Source organism: Leptopilina boulardi, unplaced genomic scaffold (assembly GCF_019393585.1).
Source record: "Leptopilina boulardi isolate dan_hultmark-lab unplaced genomic scaffold, ZJU_Lbou_2.1 LbouV2_208, whole genome shotgun sequence".
Taxonomy (NCBI): domain Eukaryota; kingdom Metazoa; phylum Arthropoda; class Insecta; order Hymenoptera; family Figitidae; genus Leptopilina; species Leptopilina boulardi.
Window position 1 is genome coordinate 1,581,900 of NW_026137761.1, and position 20,758 is coordinate 1,602,657.

A 20,758-nucleotide genomic window follows, 5' to 3' on the forward strand; every position below is an offset into this window, starting at 1 on the left:
CACAAACAGACGACACAATGTTATTCTTATGGAGAAGAAAATTAGGTTCCACTTTCATCAATTTTATTCATACTTTAAACATGGAAAACGCTTGTTGACATATAATAAAATTAAAATATGTGTTGATAATTAATTTTGTTATATATTTCATTCAATTGCATTGATAGATTCTCTCAATTCGTGATAAAATATAAATTTTGAGGTTAGGAGTGTTTGTTTACTAACTTGACCTCTGACGTCATATCTTGAACTCGAAATATCTCGATGAACTGACACGACACAGCCTAATAAGGTTATTCAAGTTGGGTGGGGGAAAGCCAAGCTGGTGCACAAACATCCGGTCTATCAGCACACATTTCCACGTATTTCTCGTGGGAATGAATGCTGATAGGCTGATAGGCCGGATGTTTGTGCACCAGCAATCATCCATCTTGGCTTTCCCACACCCAACTTGAATAACCTTATACCAAGCATGCGCTAAAATCCCAATTCTGAAACGGCCTCAGAGATTGTGAACACAACCTAATTTAATATGTTGCTCGTCGGATTATGGCGGTAAAAATAGGCAGTTGCAGTAAGCATTTAAGCAAAGCGTTGTTTTGAAAGTGTATTTTAAAATTTGACAGATGCTAAACTATTGAAAGAATATAATTGTTTATTGACAAAATGCATCAACAGCTAAGAAATAATATTCGTGATTTATTTAATAAGGCGCAAACCAGTAAAACATGCCATAAGAGTGTTGGAGATAAGATGAAAGCCTGTTATGGAAAGGTATTTCTGAAATTTATAGGTTATATTATTTTTAAAATTTAAATTTGTTTATGTATTTTATTACTCTCAGTTATTATTTATTAGAGCTTAATTAATAAAATATACATGTCTTGTTAATAAAACAATAATATTACTAAACAATTTTATTTTAGAATACATTTTATTGAAATTAAATGTAAAATCATCATGTTAATATAATTTAAAGAATGTTTATTAAAACTTTTATTTTTAAACCATTCCTAAAATTATTTATTTTCTAATATATCTTAGAAAACATTTACATATATGTAAATTCATTTACTTATATAGTGCCCTTTAATGGTTTAAAACCTCGGGCTTGACATTTGTTTCAAATAAAAAAAAAATTAAATTACATTTTATTGCATAAAAACTACAGATCGTACAGATGAAAATAAGCACAGCTTGAACAAGAAGAGAGTGGTTTTTTTATGAAAGATCTATATGTTCATTTCATGAATATTTTGCTTCCTCATAAAAAATAGTTTTTTCTGTAGGTACTTCTTTTTCTTCATGATTATATGTATGATTATTAGGGTGGCCAAAAAATACATAGGAAAAATAATTTTTTAGAATTTTCTTGTTCCGTCCCCCTGAAATTGTTCTAAATGGAAAAAAAGTGACTCGTATTTTTGATATTGTAATCGATTGATATTTAATGACCCTTGAAGTTTTTAAACAAATTATTATTTTTTTTCATAATAAAGCTATAAAGCTGCAGTTTTATCTTAGTTTTATACCTTTTGTTACCGATTACAATTACTGTGATTAAAAATTATCAAAACGTAGTTAATATATATTTTTTTAATTATTCTTGTTATTCATTAATTATCTAAAAATACGCCTAAAAACACTAGTAGATTTTTCTGAATTTTACATTGAATTTTTCCTGTTAAATACGATTTTGACAAATGAAATTCAAAAAAATTGTTGAATGTTTATTAAACTTATTGGGAGACGAAAAATATGTTTTTAATAAATTATGTTTTGGTGATGGTAGTCAGCAAAGTAAGATGTAAAATTCAGAAAAAATTAGAAGATTCTTAGAATTATTTTTAGATAATCACCTAGAAACCTACCATTATTTAAACTACTTTTTATTAAAGAAAACTATGTAACAAATTCAGTAATCAACAGACTGAGCAATGAGGCAAACCAGTTTAACAACAGCCAATTAATACAAACCACATACAATGTATCTCTATAGTACTCTGTACGAATGAGCTTTGCCCGTATATTTTCAATAAATAAATAAATAATTAACAAAAAAACAACAATTTGTTTAAACAAATGTTATTGTTCCTTTTAGACAACAATTTTAAACGGGTTATAGTAGATAACAAGGTAAGTTGTAAAATTCAGAAAAAATACAATTTTACAGCATTATTCTGAAAAAATAAATAAATAACAATAATTTGTTGAAACAAATTTAATATTTTCATGACATCGTCAGTATTCATTAATTTCTTTGTAGAAAAAATAAATTTTATGCAAAAAATATCGATAAAATCATTAGAAACACTTTTAAATACGTATAGGGGAGGATGGGGCAAGGATAGTTAGAGCTATTACGGCTTGATAAAATCCTGCTAATGCGACTGTAAATTATAAAAAAATGTTTAATTGTTCTTTTCATATTGATATACATAATGGTACGTAATTATATACGGAAAACGAAGCTTATTGACCAAGAAATTGGTGATCATCTGAAGAAAATTGGTTAAACCTCAGATTTTAGTTCAGACGAATTTTAATGCAATAATTGATATTTAGAAAATGTTCAAAACATGTTGTTAATACTTGATATATCAATATTGAATAGTCTAAATCCACTAAAATAAAGAAACCGAAAATGTACTGATTTTCTATGACAATTTTAGCATTCGGATTCTTTTAATTATCCATAGTTAAATATTTTTTTTTACTTTTCATTCGTATCTCGTAGGGATTGCACTCTACAGCAAAATAATGTATAGCAAAATTATAGCCAAATAACCAGGCTTTCCAAAAATACTACTCGTTTGCAGATACAAATTCCTGAAGAGAAATATTGTTTGCCGATTGTAAAATATTAATGTGTAACGATTTTATTGCAATTTTACGAAAAAGCAGCTTTTCCCAATGAAATTTCGAAGGCCTAGCGGCGTCATTAAATGTCGACCGATTACAAAATAAAAACATACGGATCTCTTTTTTTCCATTTGTAACAATTTTAGGGAGACAGAGCAAGACTTTTTTTGTACCACCCAATAAAGATCAAGTAATTTGTTTTTAATTTTAAAAATTTAATTTAAATGTAAAAGTCTAAATTACAGGAAAAATATAAATAGTTTTGATAGAAAATGCCTTATTTAATCTTTTCTTCAAATTTTTCATCATTTTTTATCAGTTTCTTCTGTTATTATTATTAGTATTTATCTATTGCTATTTTTGACTTCTTTTAATAAGGTCTTAATTTTCTCTTAATTTAACATTTTTATAAATATAGAAACTTTTTAATTGAAAATTGTCACTTTGTTGATTTTTTCGATTTTTAAACGTTAATAATTTTTTTGAGAAAAAAAAAGATAAATTTAAAACTTGTAGAATATTTAAATTATTATTGTTGAACATTAAAAAAAATACTGCAGCCATTGAAGATTATTGATATTTCGGGTCTTTAAAAATGGGTTTAAAGATTTGATGACAATTTTTTATGGAATAGGTAACAGAATATTTTTTTCAGTAATAGTACTTTAAAAAGATAGGTCCTCTATTTTCAGACAAACCTTGACGATTTCGCTGGGGAATTTATATCCTGCCTCATGGTTCCTTTGACAATTGGAGACAAGCATCCAGTTGTTGAGAACACTTTAATATTTGCAGCAAATTTTGCAGTTGGATTTCAGTCAGTTGACGAAGACAGTAATGTCGAACAGATGGATCCTTTTATGCTAAAAATTTTTGACTTTTTAATGAAATCGCAAACTGCTGTCGATCCTGGTGTGAGATATCGAGTTTGCTACTTTTTAAACATGCTTTTAACAGCAATGGGAGATAATGCTTACATAGATGACACTCTCTGTGACAAAATCATTAGCAGTATGTTGGATCGAGTGCTGGATAAATCTTCCAAGGTTCGAGCACAAGCTATTCTCGCTCTTCAGAGACTACAAGATCCAACTGATGAGGATTGTCGTGTCACGAAAGTTTACATGTTTCACCTTGCTAAAGATCCTAGCAATGAAGTTCGGAGAAACATTTTAAATTGCATGGCTAGAACTCAGAGGACCTTATTATGTGTATTAAAGAGAACTCGGGATATTAACGATCTAGTGCGAAAAGCAGCTTATACTTTTCTATGTAAAATCTCTGTGAAATCGCTCAGTATAAAGCAAAGAGAAGAATTACTTAGTGATGGCCTCAGGGATCAAAGTGACATAGTCAAAAATTGTGTAAAAAGAGATTTAATTTACTCGTGGTTGAGGAATTACAACGGTGACTTTATTGCATTGTTACGTGCTCTAGATCCTGGAATGAATATTAAAGGAATGGAAACTGCAGTTTTAACACTTAAAAGTCTACTTGAGTAAGATTTTCTACTTTATTTTATTTATCAGAAAGTATATATAGTATATATGTCCCAATTCCATAACTCGTTCGACGCTCGGAGGCACGCTCTATTGGTAGTCGGGTAGCACCGAGCGTCAATGGTTCACTCGACCACCAATAGAGCGTGCGTCCGAGCGCAGATCGAGTCATCGAATTTTTATTCAGCAGCATTTCATAAAGTAGATTTTATAATGAGCCTAATTTTCATATCAAAGAATTTCTATTTAACTAAATTCTGAGTTAATAGAATTTATATTTAACTGAATTTTTATAAAGTAAATTTTCACTGTCACTGAGTCATTGAGGCTTTTAATGTAGGTGAAACTCGACGATTTTCTAAGTTCATTACCCATAATATTAATGTAAAAATTTTATTTCCTTTGATAATTTCAATTAATAAAAGTAAGTGGTTCACGGTGTGATTTCGTAACATTAAATTTTTCAATTTTTTAAAAAACTAAATTATCGAAAAACTATTGTACATACTTACTGGAACTTATCAAAAACATAAATCATTTTAATCTGCATTTAAAAACTTTGGATTTATTAGAAAATTTTATTATTATTCGATAAAAAGTGATTTTGAAATTTTTTTTTCAATATAATTTAACAGTTTTTTTAGTTATCCTTTTTTTGGCGGGTCTCGAAAAAATTTGAAATTTTACTCATAAATTTTTAATAATATTATTTATCTTCTATTAAAATTTGACCAAGGTGTTTTGCTTCGTTTAGGAAATATAAGATTTTATTTATTACTTAAAAAGGTTATTTATATATTAAAAAAAGAAGCAATGTGAAATTGGTCAGTTAACTTGAAGTCAAATACTTTTTCAGAACCTCAGAAATTAAGGTTTTGTTGGAACAATTACCTGTTGATGTGCAGACACGGCTGATACCATTGGATAAAATAAATTGTGAGAATGTACTTTTCTGGCGATGCGTAGTAGAACATTTAAAACGAGAAGGTTGCACTGAAGACCTGGAGGACATAATTCCGGAACTTTCACAGTTTTGTACATTTATTAGAGAATTATTGGTATTAATAAGTTCAAAGCAGTTGGAACCATGGGAGCGTTTAATGCATCAGTTTATGCTTTGTCAGTTATTTGAAATGGTTAAGCAGTACGATCTATCGGATGAATGCGGGAGAGATAATTTACGATCATTAATGGTGGATACATTGATGCATGAAATTTGCTCAGATAAAATTGTGCAATGTATCGTTGAATATTTTGATCAAGTTATTCCAGATGTAGATAGAAGACTTACAGCTTTGGCAGAAGTTATAAATGAATTGCGAAGACCATTAAAACAAACTCAGACGCAACAAGTTTCTCAATTAACTTCAAGTCAGGCAAATAATAAGAATATGTTGGTAAGTTTAAATTGTTATACTGAAAAAATACTAAATAAAGTATGTAATAATTTATTATATTTGACTTTGTTTTTAGAAAGCGAAATTGAAAGTAAAGTTATTGGATTTGAAAGAAGAGCAGTATAATGAAATTCAGAATAAAAACTACTTGAAAGCCGAAGAATTAAAAATGCAAATTGAAAGTGTGACGGCCGAAATTCAAAGTATTACGGAGGAACTTGCCATACCAATGATCACGGATGATGTTGGAGAAGAAATAGAGAAAAATGATTCTCATACAATGACAATTTGTTTAGAAATAATGTGCTCAAGTATGCAAAGTCCATCCATTAAGTCTTTACATCCAACTTTGAGAAGTTTATTGGATCACATGGTTGTCGAAAATTTGGGAGTAAGATTTAGAATTATGACATTCAGTCATTGAAGATTTTTTCTCTTTTCTATAATGGAATTTTTATTTACAGCATCAAGACGTAACTATACACGAGTTGGAGCTGAAGACAATTGTAATTTGCTGCTTACTGGATGGAGAGTTGGCAAAAAAGTACTTTACGATGTTCTTTCTTCCATTTACTGATTTCCCAGATGATTATAGGATGTGGATTACTGCCCTAAAGGCAATCTTTGACTTACTTTTGCGTTATGGCTTAGAATTCTTTAACATTCCTCAGGCAGAGGATGAAATTGGTGTGAATGAGAGAAGTAAACGGAACAGAACTGTACGATTGTATACAGAAAATGACGAAGTTTCGTCGGTTAATAATGAACGGTTCGACGTTGAAGAAGGGGGAGATAAATTCATTAAAATAATAACTGGATTCTTGGATCATGAAGTAAGTTTTTCACAGATTACATTAATTGGAAATTAGCAGAATAAAAAAATGACATTTTTTAAATTTTGCATTAAAAGTATAATATGTAATAGTTAATTTGAATAAAGGCAAAACAAATACATTGTTTTAGGATCAGGAAGTACGATTCACGGCAACAGAGGGTCTCACGAAATTACTGTTCTGCAGGAGAATCAACAGTCCTCGATTATTAGCACGCTTAATAATTCTCTGGCACAATCCAATGTCAGAAGGAAACACATATCTCACTCAGTGCCTGTGTACGTTCTTCAATAACTTTGCTGTACACGTTCCTGACAGTCAAACTATGTTGGAAGAAGCGTTTTTACCAACTTTAAAAACTTTAGTAAATGCCCCTGAAAGAAGTCCTTTGCAAGCCATTGACCCTCTCAGAATATGTGAGATTATTTTAAGTCTTACGAGACAAGGAGTTCATAAACGTTCATCTGTCAACGTGCATAATGATCTTGTCTTCACAATTCTTTCCGAATTATTGAATCCGAATTGCGAAATAGAACCAACTGTATTAGTAAGATCTCTGAAATTCTTGGAAGTTAAGTTGGAAATTGAATCACTGAAGGAGAATTTGAAAGAAGCGTTGGACAATACAATTGAGAAAGTAAGAGAAAAATTTTCAAAAATATTCAACTCAAAATTTTGAGTATTAAAAAAAATCTCGTTTTTTATTTCAGGTACAAGAAATTGACAAGCGTTTAGTTAAATACATCGAGCAATTTAAAGCGAAACTAAATGTGACTGATACGAGGGAGGCACAGGATGATGATAACGTTAGTGAAACTAATAGTGAATCTTCAAATGATTTATAACAATGAAATAATGACAAATTCATTTTCAAAAGTATTTATAAAAAATCTTTTCTTATATTACAAGATTATATATTTTATATACATGAATTTTGTAAAGAATTAATTTTCGTAAACTAGAAAAAAATAAAACGAAAATAAACATTCGTCTTGGAGAATGATGAAAATAGATTTGTGCTGGATGTTTAATTTACAATGCATTCAATTATTCACCGGTCATCTTCTTTTTGACTATACAAATGAAGGTCTTCTAACGTTAAAATAGCAAGGTACCTATTGTTGAATTCGAAAGAACACGTGTCTACTACGGAATTATGTACAGGTAATTTAAACATCTCTTTCCCAGTGGAAACACTCCAGAGAACAACGTTACTCGTACTGTCGTTGTTTGCAACAACTAATGTATCATCTTGTAAATACATATGACAGGGTCTTGAGAGAATTCTCTGTGCATCGCCTGCGTGAAACGTGTGAACTATATTACACTGAAAGCCATCCTCCTCATTTCTCTCCACATTGCAAACATAATGCCGAACATGCTGTTGTCTCGTATTTGAACGACAGGAAACCAGACAATTGTTGTTTTTTTCATCGTAACGCACCGACATAAACGGACCCTCAAGATTCATTCTATTTCCTTGATAGATGCCATCTTTCACAGTATATGCATAACAAGTATTTAAGTGACAAGCCAGCAGTCCTCCTGGAAACAGAGTATGCATGTAGAGATTTATCAGAAGAACAGATTGGTATTCAATCTGGAGAAATTTTAATAAAATAATTTCATTCCATTTCAGAACCACTCAAAGGTTTCTACAACCTTACACACACGTATCTTTAACAAAGAAAAAGTTGGTACCCGATGCCGAAAATTTGTTTTTTTATGCATTATAATGAAAACAATTTACACACATACTCGATAGAAAATTTTCAATTATTTAAAGAAAAATTTCTATTCTGAAAACTTTGGATTAGCTTTTCTTGATTTTCTGTGATGAAAAAAGTTTCTAAATTACCGTCCTTGCAAACAATTTTTCCACCACATAAGGCACAAATTTTTTTATATTTCTGTTACAGATGGAATTCCGTAAATTTTTAATTTTTTTTGTTAAATATTATTCATTAAAAATAATATTTGTTATAAAAATATTGTAAACATTCTTCTCAATTATAATCAAACATCAAATGTAACACACACACATACATATATAAATTTTTCTAATCTTAAATATTCAATTATTAATTCAAATTTATTTAACAATTATTATTGATTATTATTGAACTTCATGTTGCGAAATAACACGGACTAAAAATATGATCAAGTTTGCCAATTGTGGCATTTACAACGTATAAAAGTTTCCACATTAGTTTAAAAAATTAGGAAATATAAGAAATCATAAAGGTAATTCAGGTGGTTGAACCGATCACGCCACTAATAAAATGCAAGTTTGCTAAAACTTGCATGGAAACAACGAGGTGCTGATTGCAAAATCAACCCTCCCACTACTTAAAATTACATACCAACAGGGTGTGATCGTTGCCACCGAATTATTGTTCAAAGAGTCTTAATTTGTTTTTCCTGCAGAGCGGATGTGTTTCCCGCAAAGAGGCGGATGAATATAAAGTTTAACTCCCACTAAGAGTGGTAGAGAGTATTATTTGTTCCCCGCAGTAAGGGTTGAAATTCGTCGAGTTTGTTTATAAAAATACAAGTGAAATTTTCCACAATCTGTGAAATTGATTATCATCTAAAAGTTCATTAAAAAAAAGGGAATTGAATCATTCAGTATAAAGTGTCATAAATGGTTAAAGCGTAGATTCAGCTAAAAATCTTAAGTGTTTTATTAAATTCACATTTGTTTATATTTGAAATTATCTTTAGAGAAAATTCAGACTTGGTGAACCCAATGCTCTGAATTTTAAAACGGATTTTTGAAATAGTGAAATAATTGATCATAAAGTAATCGTTGCAAATGTATTGAAAATAAAAAGATATAAAGAATTAAAAGGAAGTAAAAGCAACTTCCGCATAATTGAAGTCGTATGACAAACACGAGTGTTGAACTCCACCGAGCTCAAAAGTAATTTGATACTTTTCTGTATCATTTTAATTATTATTATTCTGGTGAGTTACTCTGAATATTTATTCTCTATTTGAAAAATAAAGAATCTCATAAAGAAACATTCACATCACACACACATTTTTTTTACACATACAATTTATTATTTGTTGTCTCAAATTTATGAAGAACCAACTATTTTCGTTTTATTATTGAATATTTCTTTCATTTGATCATTTTGCTTTTTTTGATTGAAATAAACCATTCTTTGTGAGACTTGAATTTGTTCAAGTAGCTTAACGTAAATGGCTTTTTAATGGTAAACAATTTTTTTATCAAAGATCAATTTGGGAACTAGATGTACACTGTTTGGGGGTTGAGTGAATAAATGTAATCTTCTTTTGTGTTAATTCAAGTTTTGATTTATTTAATCACCTTTTGATGTTTTTGTCTCATTTCTCTTTTTAATCATTTTCACTAAAATACCGTCTATCCGGGTGTATTGAATAAATAATATTCTAAGTGACAGTCCACTACCTCAATCTAACTTTGTTAGCGAAGAGCAATTTTCGCTTTCCAAATAAGCGGAATTGTTAAATAATAAAAATTAGTATTCTTTCTAAATATTTATTATTTCTCGTTAAATTATCTATTTTTATTTTTTTTGTTAATTAACATCCGTCTTTAACAATTTCAATCATGACAACACGCGTAATTTAACTTGTAGTAATAACTCATTTTCAAATAGATTAAAAATAAATCAACTACATCTACAAAACTTTGAACTAATTTTTTTTTTAAATACAAATTGCAATAGCACTAACTAACGTTGCGTATATTAATGAGAATAAGAAATGATAGAAAATTCGGAACATCTAATGTTTACATCTGCGGTGTTCTAAGGAAAATACTCTCTTATTATTTTTGTTGACAGTACGGATTTAAAATCACAATATTGATCATGTAACTTTTATTCCCAAAAATTATAGTAATGTATTATTGTTGTTATTATTATTTTTAAATTTAATAAGTGTAAAAAATTGCACTAGTAATTTCAACTCATCTGCACATCGTAATGAAGCAATTTTTCAGAATAATGCATAAAAAACAATAAATTCATAAAAAATCATGCAGGAGGATCGATTATGATTTTAAATCTTTGAAATTTTGTTTATTTAGGGTATAGAGATTCAAAATATTCCAGAATTTTTTTTCGGCATCGGGTACCAACTTTTTCTTCATTAAAGACAGGTGTGTAAAGTTATTATGGAATATTTATTTAATCCTTTGAAGCATACATTTTTCTAGTAAAGGAATTTAGTGATCAAGGGCACTATATGTGGTTCTCGTGGTCACTGATTAAGAATCCGAAGTCAAATTTTACATATTTTTAAAATTCAATATGGCGGACAGAAAATTAAAAATTCATTGGATTTGTTTGAAACTTGTTACTTAGAGGTTTTTGAGGTCAATGATTACGAACATAATGTTGGATTTTCGAAATTCAAAATGGCGCATACAATATGGAGGACAAAAAAATTTTTTTTCAAATCAATCGTATTTGTCATTTTGATTCTTTTAAATCTGACTTCATATTCGTAATCAGCGACCCCAAAGTCCCCAGTGAAACAAGTTTTAAGCAAATCCGATCAATTTCTAATTTTTTATCCAACATCATATTCGTAATTAGCAACCCCAAAAACCTCCGAGTAACAAGTTTCAAGCAAATTCGATCAATTTTTAATTTGGTAATTTTTCAAAATCTGATGCCAGATTCGTAATCAGCGATTCTAAAAATATTAGAGACATTAATGTCAAATTATATTGTATACTTATTTACTTTATCACAATTACATTTATTATTATTTTTTTCGCACTGACATGAAAAAGTGACTTTTTACTAAATGTTTTGGTCCGCTAAATTACTACTTTTTAAGGCAATTCCTGACAATTGCCGTAAAAACTTTTTTTTTAGCAGTTTCACTTTTTCATGTCATTTGCATTTCACCAAATTTTTGTTTAACGTAAATAATGGGATAATTGCGCGATTGAGGGAGAAGGGTGGAGGGGTTCGAAAATCTAACGTTACGCATTTCTATACTTCTATTCCTTTTATTTTTATATTTTTCGTCTTTGACACGTTACTCTGATTAATATTATAATGATAAATATAATTTACGATAAGTAAGGAGAATTTATTAGGTTTAATTAATATATTAAAAAAATTATTTTTGGGGAGGTATAAATTGTTTTTCACCGTTACATTTACAGGGGGGGGGGGTAGTATTACACTTTATACCGAACAAAAAATCGACTTTTTTTAAAATTTTCATGTTACAAATAACCTTACTAATATAATCTTAAAGTACCGGTTCAAAATTCGAAAAAATTAAAAAGTTATACAATTAAATAAAGCGCAGTGTATTTGTGAAGCTTGTAACATTCACGTTTTTATTTTAAAAAACAAGTGTATGCACCATTCGAAAGAGCAGTTTTTGGCACATAAGAAATGTTAATTGCAAAATTTTTTTCATAAAGTTTAAGTTCTAAAATACAGTGTTAAACGTTGACAAAAATTTGTACATTTAAAAGTTAAATGTTTAAACGCGTTTTTCTTGAAACGATGTTTTTGAAACTGGCGGACAGCATAATTCGAGTTCTAATAAACCGATTTTTAAAAAAAGCTTATTTTATCGTAACTAAACCGTTTAAGCGATCCCTCTAACCCAAGTACCTGTTTCTTTTTGGTTTTATTTTTTCAGATCCAATGTCTCTGAGAGGCTGTAGCCTATCCGCCAATTGCTCAATTTTTGTGACTTCAGTGCCCTTTGGTGACCAAACCGACCCAATAAAAAAATTTTGTAAAAATTTTTTTTTTTAAAAGTTTAATGGCCTCTAATCTTATGAATATTTTTTTTCCAGTTCAAAATGGGGAAAAAGAAGGCTTTTTTAGGATGTATTTCTAAAAAAACAATGACATTTATTCAGAAATCTTTGTTTACATGTTATAAATAACTTATTCAAGAATATGAAAAAATTATTTTCTTTCACTTGTAGTCCAAGATGGCGGCGATGTACATTTTCAAAAAATGTTCATTTTTTCATGGGGGGATCGATTCCGAGATTTCTACAACAGATAGAGACATAAAATAAAAATCATTTTCTTCGTTAGATATTTATCTATGGATGGAACCTCAAAAACTGGGAAATTACTTTTTCCCTTTTTTTCTATAACAGAAATTCTGAATAAAAACATGTGTTTTTTTTTCAAGTTTTGAGAAAAACTTACCATAAAAAAAAGAACAGGACGAAAATTCCACTTTTTTGAGGTTCCAACCATAGAGAAATATCTAACGAAGAAAATGCTTTTTATTTTATGTCTCTATCTGTTGTAGAAATCTCGGAATCGATCCCCCCATGAAAAAATGAACATTTTTTGAAAATGTTGTACATCGCCGCCATCTTGGACTACAAGTGAAAGAAAATAATTTTTTCATATTCTTGAATAAGTTATTTATAACATGTAAACAAAGATTTCTGAATAAATGTCATTGTTTTTTTAGAAATACATCCTAAAAAAGCCTTTTTTTCCCATTTTGAACTGGAATGTCCCCTTAAACATTAGACTTACATTTTAATTAATATTTCAAATTAAGAACAACAGTTTTCAAAGATTTATCTCTTTTTCTCAAAGTCAAAAAATTAAAAAATAAAAAGCTTCCTCGGGAGAAGAGGAAACAAAATTAATTTAATTCACACTTTATAAAATGTTCATAGAATTCATGGAATGACATTTTCTAAAAGTGTAATTTTTGGATTCCTGACGTCAAAAAATGTAGATAAGTGAAAAATTCGAATTTAAAATTTGTTGCTATTACAATACTTCCTCCATGATAAAGTAATTTTGAAAGATGTTTTTTATTTAAAATATTAATATATAAATGAGTCTTATGTTTAATTTGTGTTGAAAATAAAACTTTTATATTATTTGTTTATAAAAAAATTGAGAGAATGCCTTATCCTGCATTTAAGGGGAAATCAAGTATTATGTAATTTTCATGAGTTTTGGACCCCCCCCCTTCCCCAAATAAGCATAATGTAATGGAAAAAATAAGAATTTTATATGGAGCGCGCTACTTGAATGACCCCTCAATAGAATTTTAATTTAACCGAATTTGCTTTTGATTGATTTTTCATTTAATCGAATTGTCATTTTATCATTCTTTTTCATTAGTTTTGATATATCATAGGAAATGTGTTACTTAGGGTAATAAAAAATTCGTAAAATCCCTGCGCTCTGAATTCTGTTAAAAAAATATGTCAAAAGATGTGGAATAAAGAAAATTTCAAATATCGTGCAAGAGTGAATTAAAATATAAATATCGTTTTACCTGTTCTGAAAGTTCCATGTGAATTGTGAGGCACGGAAGCTAAAGAGACGATAGGTGAACTGTCATCTGGATTTTGTATTATTTCCAATGATGTTCCCGTTTGTCTAATATCATACTTGACAATACATCCATTTTGTGTTCCTGCAAAAAAATAGTGATGATATTCCCTAGACCAAGCACAACTCCAGAGCTGAGCGTTTTCATCGTAATGATGTATTTCCCGACATATATCGCGAATGTCGGTCAAGATAACTCGCTTGTCAAAACCCGCACTTAGCATAATATTGGGATGATCAAGTTGAAAGTCTAAATCCCTGATAGCACCATTATGAACACTGCGGTAGGGCATAAGTGAAAATGTGTCTAACTTAATTTTACTAATTCCGTGGTCGGTTCTTAAAGGATGAGTTGTTTTTAAAGATGTCACTAATATATTGTGCCATGGATTATATGCCATTACTCGACAACCCGCCCTCTCACAAATGGTGAAGGACCGCTCTTTTTGAAGAAGCAGAGTATCATGATACATGGAACTCGTGTTAGAATGATGAAACCGTCTTGTTCTTTCATTTTCAAAATCATCGATTCGCTTTTGCATCGAGGTGATTTGATACTCGAACATTTTCACCTAAAATAACAAGTCATTTTTATAACAAAACGTGTATGCAACTTATTAATATTATCTGCGAGGATAAATAGCCAAAAGTTGTAAAACTTAATAAATTACACACGAACTGTGTTGGGTGAACTCCCTACGCTTTTTCCATATTCAGAAGTATAATCAAGGTGTCCAGCATGAAGTACAGAAACATTCCCTGACTTTATCCAATTTTTCTTTAATAAATATTTAATATTAAAAAAATTAAAGTATCAAATATTAAAGTATTTTTAAGATAATAAAAAACATTTTATTTATTAGCATTATAAACTTTTTTTTTGCACTGAAAAATTTAAAAAATTCATAAAAATGTTCATTTTTGGCAAATTTTTAAAAAGTTCCCTGACCGCTGGACACCCTGATAATACAAACTTGAAATTTATATAAAAAATGTAGTCAAAATGAAAAAAATTTTAATAAAAATATGTACAATAAAATACAAAAAGATTTATAAATATATACGTACTGGTTTAAGCAAACTAAAATCTTAAAAAACAGATTTTTTTGCTCTGTGACTGCAGGTAACCCCTTAAAAGGTTTAAGGTGTTTAATTTAAATCTCACCTTTGTTTTGTACTCTATTAATTGTCTTTCAATTTGTTCCTTATGAATATTTGCAGCTTTTAACTGTTCTTTTAATTTCTCTTCTTCGGCATTATCAAGGCAGTATAATTTTTTGGCATACAATATCCTAATGTCTTTTTTTGTTGCTTTTGTATTGCACTCTGGACAGCGGCGAGACTGAGCATTTTGAAACTGCTCCAACCATTGTTTGATACATTTGTGTCCAAATAAATGGCCACATCTCAAACAACAAAGGCGATGATCCCCGTAATTACTCCAGCCTTCGAGACAAATTGAACATTTCTGGTCAGCGTCTATACTGTCATCAGACAATCCCCCAGGGCTACTACTGATTTCAGCATACTTTCTTCTTTTGACCCGACTACCAGCTAAAGAGAAATTCAAAGTTACTTTCGCTGAATTTAAAAGGCGCTTACTTATAATATAACGTCAACTTACATTCATCTCTTTGTGGCTCTTCATTAGTTACTATAACGACTTCTTGATCCACTGGAATGTCATGGTCAACTCTATCAACGTCAACTTCTATCTCGGGGGCAGCTTCAGGTACATCACCCTCATTTTGATCTTCTATTATTATAACCTCTTCATATCTTTCAATTTGTTCTTCAGGGACCTCGATTTGTTCTTGTTGTACATCAAGATTATCTGCATTCACTGTTTTTAAAATGCAAAGTATACTTTTTATTTCTTTCTTATTAATAGGCAATTTATAAAAACAGAAATTTTAGTTTGCATGTAACATCATCATCAAAATGTTTCTAAAGTTCAATAGTAAATTGTTCAAATTCTATCACTCTATTTTCTTATATTTCAAAGCTTATCTTATAAGCAGTAGTTAATTTTTAAGTGCAGTGCTAAGGATTCTGTAGAAATTTCTATTAATAAAACGAAAGTCATGAATGACATATTAGAAAATCAAATAAAAATTCAAGTTACAATGTAAAACTTCATTAACAGTTTAAAGTATAAGTTAAATGAGATAAGTTAATTTTAAGATAAAAACACCAAACAAATGTATCCATGTGAGCTTGAAATGATATTCATCGACGATACACCCCTGAATACTTGAAACAGTGGACTAAACATGCGTAGAAACATTAAAATCTCACCAGAATCTGATTCTTCCATTTTCCAGAAATTTTGTTCAACTCAGTCATAAACAAAAAAACATATTTTACATTAAGACTGGCTACTTAATAGGTACTCACTGTTGAACAATAAAATAAATAACAAACTCTTTGTTTACTGTTTATCAACATTTAACATTCATGAAGTTCACCCTAGATTCAACAACCCATATGATGCTGTTTACAACGCAGAACTTAAACGAATTCAATTAGATGAGTATATTGAAACCTAAAAACTATATTACCTTATAGAAATTAATATAACAAGTAAAAGGGTTATTAACCCACATTTCCTTGTAAAGGTGCTTCTACACAACTTGAAATCTGTACTTGCTTTGCATGAAGCTCAAGACACAATAGCTTCGCGAACGAGATGCATGCGTTAGAAAAGGACAGATAGATATTTGTGTCCTTTTTTACCTCATGAACCACGTTCGCCAAGCTGTTCTGTTTTGGTCTTTAAAGTCGGTTCTACAATGGGCACGTTTGTACATGAACGTGTACGTTCCATGCTGACGTCACACATTTGCAGAACATTGTGACGTCAGCACGTTCATACGGAAGCTTCTATGCGCCACCACTAAGCACTCACTCGCTTTAGTACGGAAGCCTGTACGGCTCACGAGCGTCTCGGACGCAAGTGGCGGTGTTTCGTACCACAAGTGGTACGAAGTCCGTCCAACTTGTGGCAAGTTCGTTAGTTCGTGCTACTTGTTGGACAGACTTCGTGCCACTTGTGGAAAGTGGATTTTTTGAAGGGTCATTAACAAATATGACAATTCCGTTGGATCCTGTTGCTATCTATTTCGTCAGTGCTTTTCATTTCAATTTCATGTGAAGAAGAAAAAATGAATTTTATAAGATATTAGTAATATTAGCATATTAGTAAATGTCATGGAACAAACTTTTTATAGTTCACACATAAATACTCCTTCCAAACGTAAATATACATATTAATAAACTACGGATTCCACACAGAATTAAGCGGAAGTTTTTTCTTAGTTTAGAATAAAAATAAGATTTTTTGGTTATGTTGTCATTTTTTAATTTAAAATACATGAAGAGGATTTTATTTTTTAAAATTAAAAGTATATTTTTATGAATATTTAAGATTAATAAAGATGTCAATATCATTTGTTTACACTGAAATGTAATCTTTTACATATATTTTCAATTAAAAAATAACAAATTCATTTTTATTCAAAAACATTAAACGGACTTGCCCGGATGAAATTATACTTGAAATGAAAAGCACTGACGAAATAGACGGCAACAGAATACAACGGAATTGTCATATTTGTGAATGACCCTTCAAGAAATCCACTTTCCACAAGTGGCACGGAGTCTGTCCAACAAGTGGCACGAACTAACGAACTTGCCACAAGTTGGACGGACTTCGTGCCACTTGTGGTACTAAACACCGCCACTTGCGTCCGAGACGCTCGTGAGCCGTACAGGCTTCCGTACTTTAGGCCCTCTCCAGAATGGAGCTAAACGCAACGCAGACGCGACGCATCGCAATGCTAAGCAAATGGGGATGCGTCGCGTTTGCGTTGCGTTTAGCTCCATTCTGGAAAGGACCTAAAGTCGGCTCTACAATACATGGTACGCGACGCGAACGTGACGTGCTGACGTCACAATGTTAATCAAGTCGGTTCTACAATGGGCGTGAATGGACGTGAACGCGACGCGCTGACGTCACAATGTTAACCAAATGGGTGACGTCAGCACGTCGCGTACCATGGATTGTAGAGCCGACTTTAAGTCGGTTCTACAATGGGCTTGACGTGAACGCGACGCGCTGACGTCACAATGTTCTGCAAATGGGTGACGTCAGCACGGAACGTATACGTTCACGTACAAACGTGCCCATTGTAGAACCGACTTTAATGCTGACTCTACATTGGCTGCGTAAACATGTACGTGAACGTGCTGACGTCACCCATTTGAATAACATTGTGACGTCAGCACGTTCACGTTCACGTACACGTTTGCGCAGCCAATGTAGAGTCAGCATAAATGGGTGACGTCAGCACGTCGCGTTCACGTTCGCGTCGCGTACCATGGATTGTAGAGCCGACTTTAGGTCCATTCCACAATAGCTAAACGCAAAGTTAAAGCGCACGCAAAGATGACGCGCTCTTTGGTTTGGTTGGTTAGAACCAACGCGCGCGTCATCTTTGCGTGCGCTTTAACTTTGCGTTTAGCTATTGTGGAATGGACCTTACGAGGCACGATTGAATCGACCCACTCGTGCGTGCCTCGTAGGGTGCTTCGATGCGTGCCTAGTAGTGTGCTTCGTAGCGTGCTCCGTATCCGTGTCTTATGGAAGCTTTGAGGATGCTTATTTGTTTTGATTGCAACCCCAGTATAATTATTTTAAGGTGCTTTTATACCTCAAATGTCGATCAGATGAACATTATTTCTGGACCGTAAAAAGTCATTTTCACGGCAGGTATTTTTGAATTGTTTTAAACAAAAAATGTTGTTTTAAGAAATATAATATTAAATAATTGTTTTAATATGTAATAACACTTTCAAAAAGTGATAGAAAGATGATTTGATTAAAAAATTTAGCAAATTTTGCTTTAAAACGTTTCCTGCTACAAGAAAGTATAAAATGACGATGTTTGTGAAATGGTTTGTACAGTCATTCTTTCTTGTGAGTGTCTCTCAGAGTTTTGTTTATGTTATGTCGGTTCTTTTTAACTTGTAATAAATAATGAGTGCTGAAAATAAATCGGTAAGTTGAAATGTTTATCAAATAAATTTTAATTCAACTAATTGTTTCGAATAACTGAAAGAAACTTAATGTACAGAAAGTATTTGAGAGATGCGTGAAAAATTGATTTATAACCTCAAATTCGTACACATACTTTTTGTATTTTTAAATATCAAGTTTTATAATTACTTTTGATTTTCATAAGTAATTATAATTAATTTTCGAATCAAGTAGTTGAATTTAAAATTACTTAATAAACATTTCAATTTACCGACTTATTTTCAGTACTCATTATCTATTACAAGTTAAAAAGAACCGACATAACATAAACAAAACTCTGAGAGACACTCACAAGCAAGAAGCACTGTACAAACCATTTCACAAACATCGTCGTTTTACACTTTCTTGTAGCAGAAAACGTTTTAAAGCAAAATTTGTTAAATTTTTTAATCAAATCATCTTTCTATCACTATTTTAAAGTGTCCTTACATATTAAAACAATTATTTAATATTATATTTCTTAAAAAAACATTTTTTTGTATAAAACAATTCAAAAATACCCGCCGTGAAAATGACTTTTCACGCATTTTCACGGTCCAAAAAAATGTTCATCTGATCGAAATTTGAGGTATAAAAGCATTCGTAAACGTATACGTATGACGTCACCAATGCTAAACTAAATGGGAACCAACGCGACGTATACGCAACGCTTGTTCTTAGGTTCCCATTGTAGACACACCATTAGAGTTGAGTCAAGAATAGACCAAAAACATGAACGTAAACCATGATCTTACAGACTACACATAATAATTCTAACAATTTACATATTGACATAGTGGCTTTATCCCTCAAAACTTTGTTCGGAAACACTCAAATCATTTGCACATACGTTCCTCCAGGAGGCGATGTCCCTACACAATTATGGGAAGAAATATTTGGAAGAATATTTCCCTCCTGCTTCCAATCACATATTCTGTGGTGACTTTAATGCCCTCCACACCTGCTGGGGGGACAACAACTCGAACCTGAGAGGCACATCACTATTAACATTTGTCATGCGCAACGACCTCTTTCCAATGAATGTTACCTATCCAACAAGACAGAAATATGACAATTTCACGGGCAATAATCTGGATCTCTTGTTTTGCCCGTCCTCAATTTTGCAAATTCTCTGATACTACAGTTATGAGCGATACTTACTCTTCTGATCATTGTCCTGTTTTAACTAGAGCCAACATTAAACCTCAAACCTCTTCTATAACTTCTACAAGATTAAATCTAAAAAGCTTAAACTGGGCAAATTTCAAGGAATTAATTGACCAAGATTCTTTACTACTCTGCTGATCTTGCCTCAGATTCACAACCTAATGTTGTTTATAATTCTTTTGTTTCCGCCATTAGTCAGCGCACTCTAATTAATAACCCCAAACCTCTTTGGCGGAATGACAACTGTGACAAGATACTAAAGGATAGGAGAGAAAACTATAGATGGTACCAGAACAATCAATCCCCAAATAATCGAATTATTTTTAGAAAAAAGATGAGGATATTAAACAACGTATCAGACAACAAAAAACACACGGATTTAGAAAATTCTGTGAAGACATCTCCCCGTCGCGCGGTACTCAAATTTTATGAAAAACCATTAAAGCCTTATCTTCTCGCACAAAACAAAACTCAACTAATATTACAAACGACCCAACTAATATACATATGACAAAATTAAAAGGAAGAACTAATTAGAGAGGACCTTCCCCCCCAGGATATTCCCATCCTACCT

General features: G+C 31.1%; 2 protein-coding genes across 3 annotated transcripts; one reads left to right on the forward strand and one right to left on the reverse strand.

The window, feature by feature from the left end:
• Positions 1–534: 534 nt before the first annotated feature.
• LOC127278582 (condensin complex subunit 3) lies at positions 535–7,604 on the forward strand. The gene is made up of 7 exons (XM_051300372.1): positions 535–774; positions 3,555–4,360; positions 5,218–5,758; positions 5,835–6,149; positions 6,223–6,591; positions 6,722–7,228; positions 7,302–7,604. Exons 1-7 carry the CDS (start codon positions 667–669, stop codon positions 7,434–7,436), a joined length of 2,781 nt encoding a protein of 926 aa, XP_051156329.1. The 5' UTR covers positions 535–666; the 3' UTR covers positions 7,437–7,604.
• LOC127278584 (E3 ubiquitin-protein ligase RFWD3-like) lies at positions 7,455–16,632 on the reverse strand. Of its 2 annotated transcripts, none has more exons than XM_051300375.1 (5): positions 16,239–16,632; positions 15,565–15,783; positions 15,106–15,494; positions 13,885–14,512; positions 7,455–8,136 (listed from the first exon to the last, which is right to left on the reverse strand). In XM_051300375.1, exons 1-5 carry the CDS (start codon positions 16,255–16,257, stop codon positions 7,643–7,645), a joined length of 1,749 nt encoding a protein of 582 aa, XP_051156332.1. In that variant the 5' UTR covers positions 16,258–16,632; the 3' UTR covers positions 7,455–7,642. The 2 variants fall into 2 exon arrangements, with proteins under 2 accessions (XP_051156332.1, XP_051156333.1); XM_051300376.1 differs by lacking the exon at positions 16,239–16,632 and adding an exon at positions 16,133–16,236.
• Positions 16,633–20,758: the final 4,126 nt, after the last annotated feature.

Coding starts and splice junctions, on each gene's coding strand:
- LOC127278582 (XM_051300372.1), top strand. CDS start 667: ATGCATCAACAGCTAAGAAATAATATTCGTGATTTATTTAATAAGGCG. Junction 6,150..6,222: donor TGGTTGTCGAAAATTTGGGA/GTAAGATTTAGA, acceptor TTTTATTTACAG/CATCAAGACGTAACTATACA. Junction 7,229..7,301: donor TGGACAATACAATTGAGAAA/GTAAGAGAAAAA, acceptor TTTTTATTTCAG/GTACAAGAAATTGACAAGCG.
- LOC127278584 (XM_051300375.1), bottom strand. Junction 15,495..15,564: donor AGAGCCACAAAGAGATGAAT/GTAAGTTGACGT, acceptor ATTTCTCTTTAG/CTGGTAGTCGGGTCAAAAGA. Junction 14,513..15,105: donor TAATAGAGTACAAAACAAAG/GTGAGATTTAAA, acceptor TTGTTATTTTAG/GTGAAAATGTTCGAGTATCA.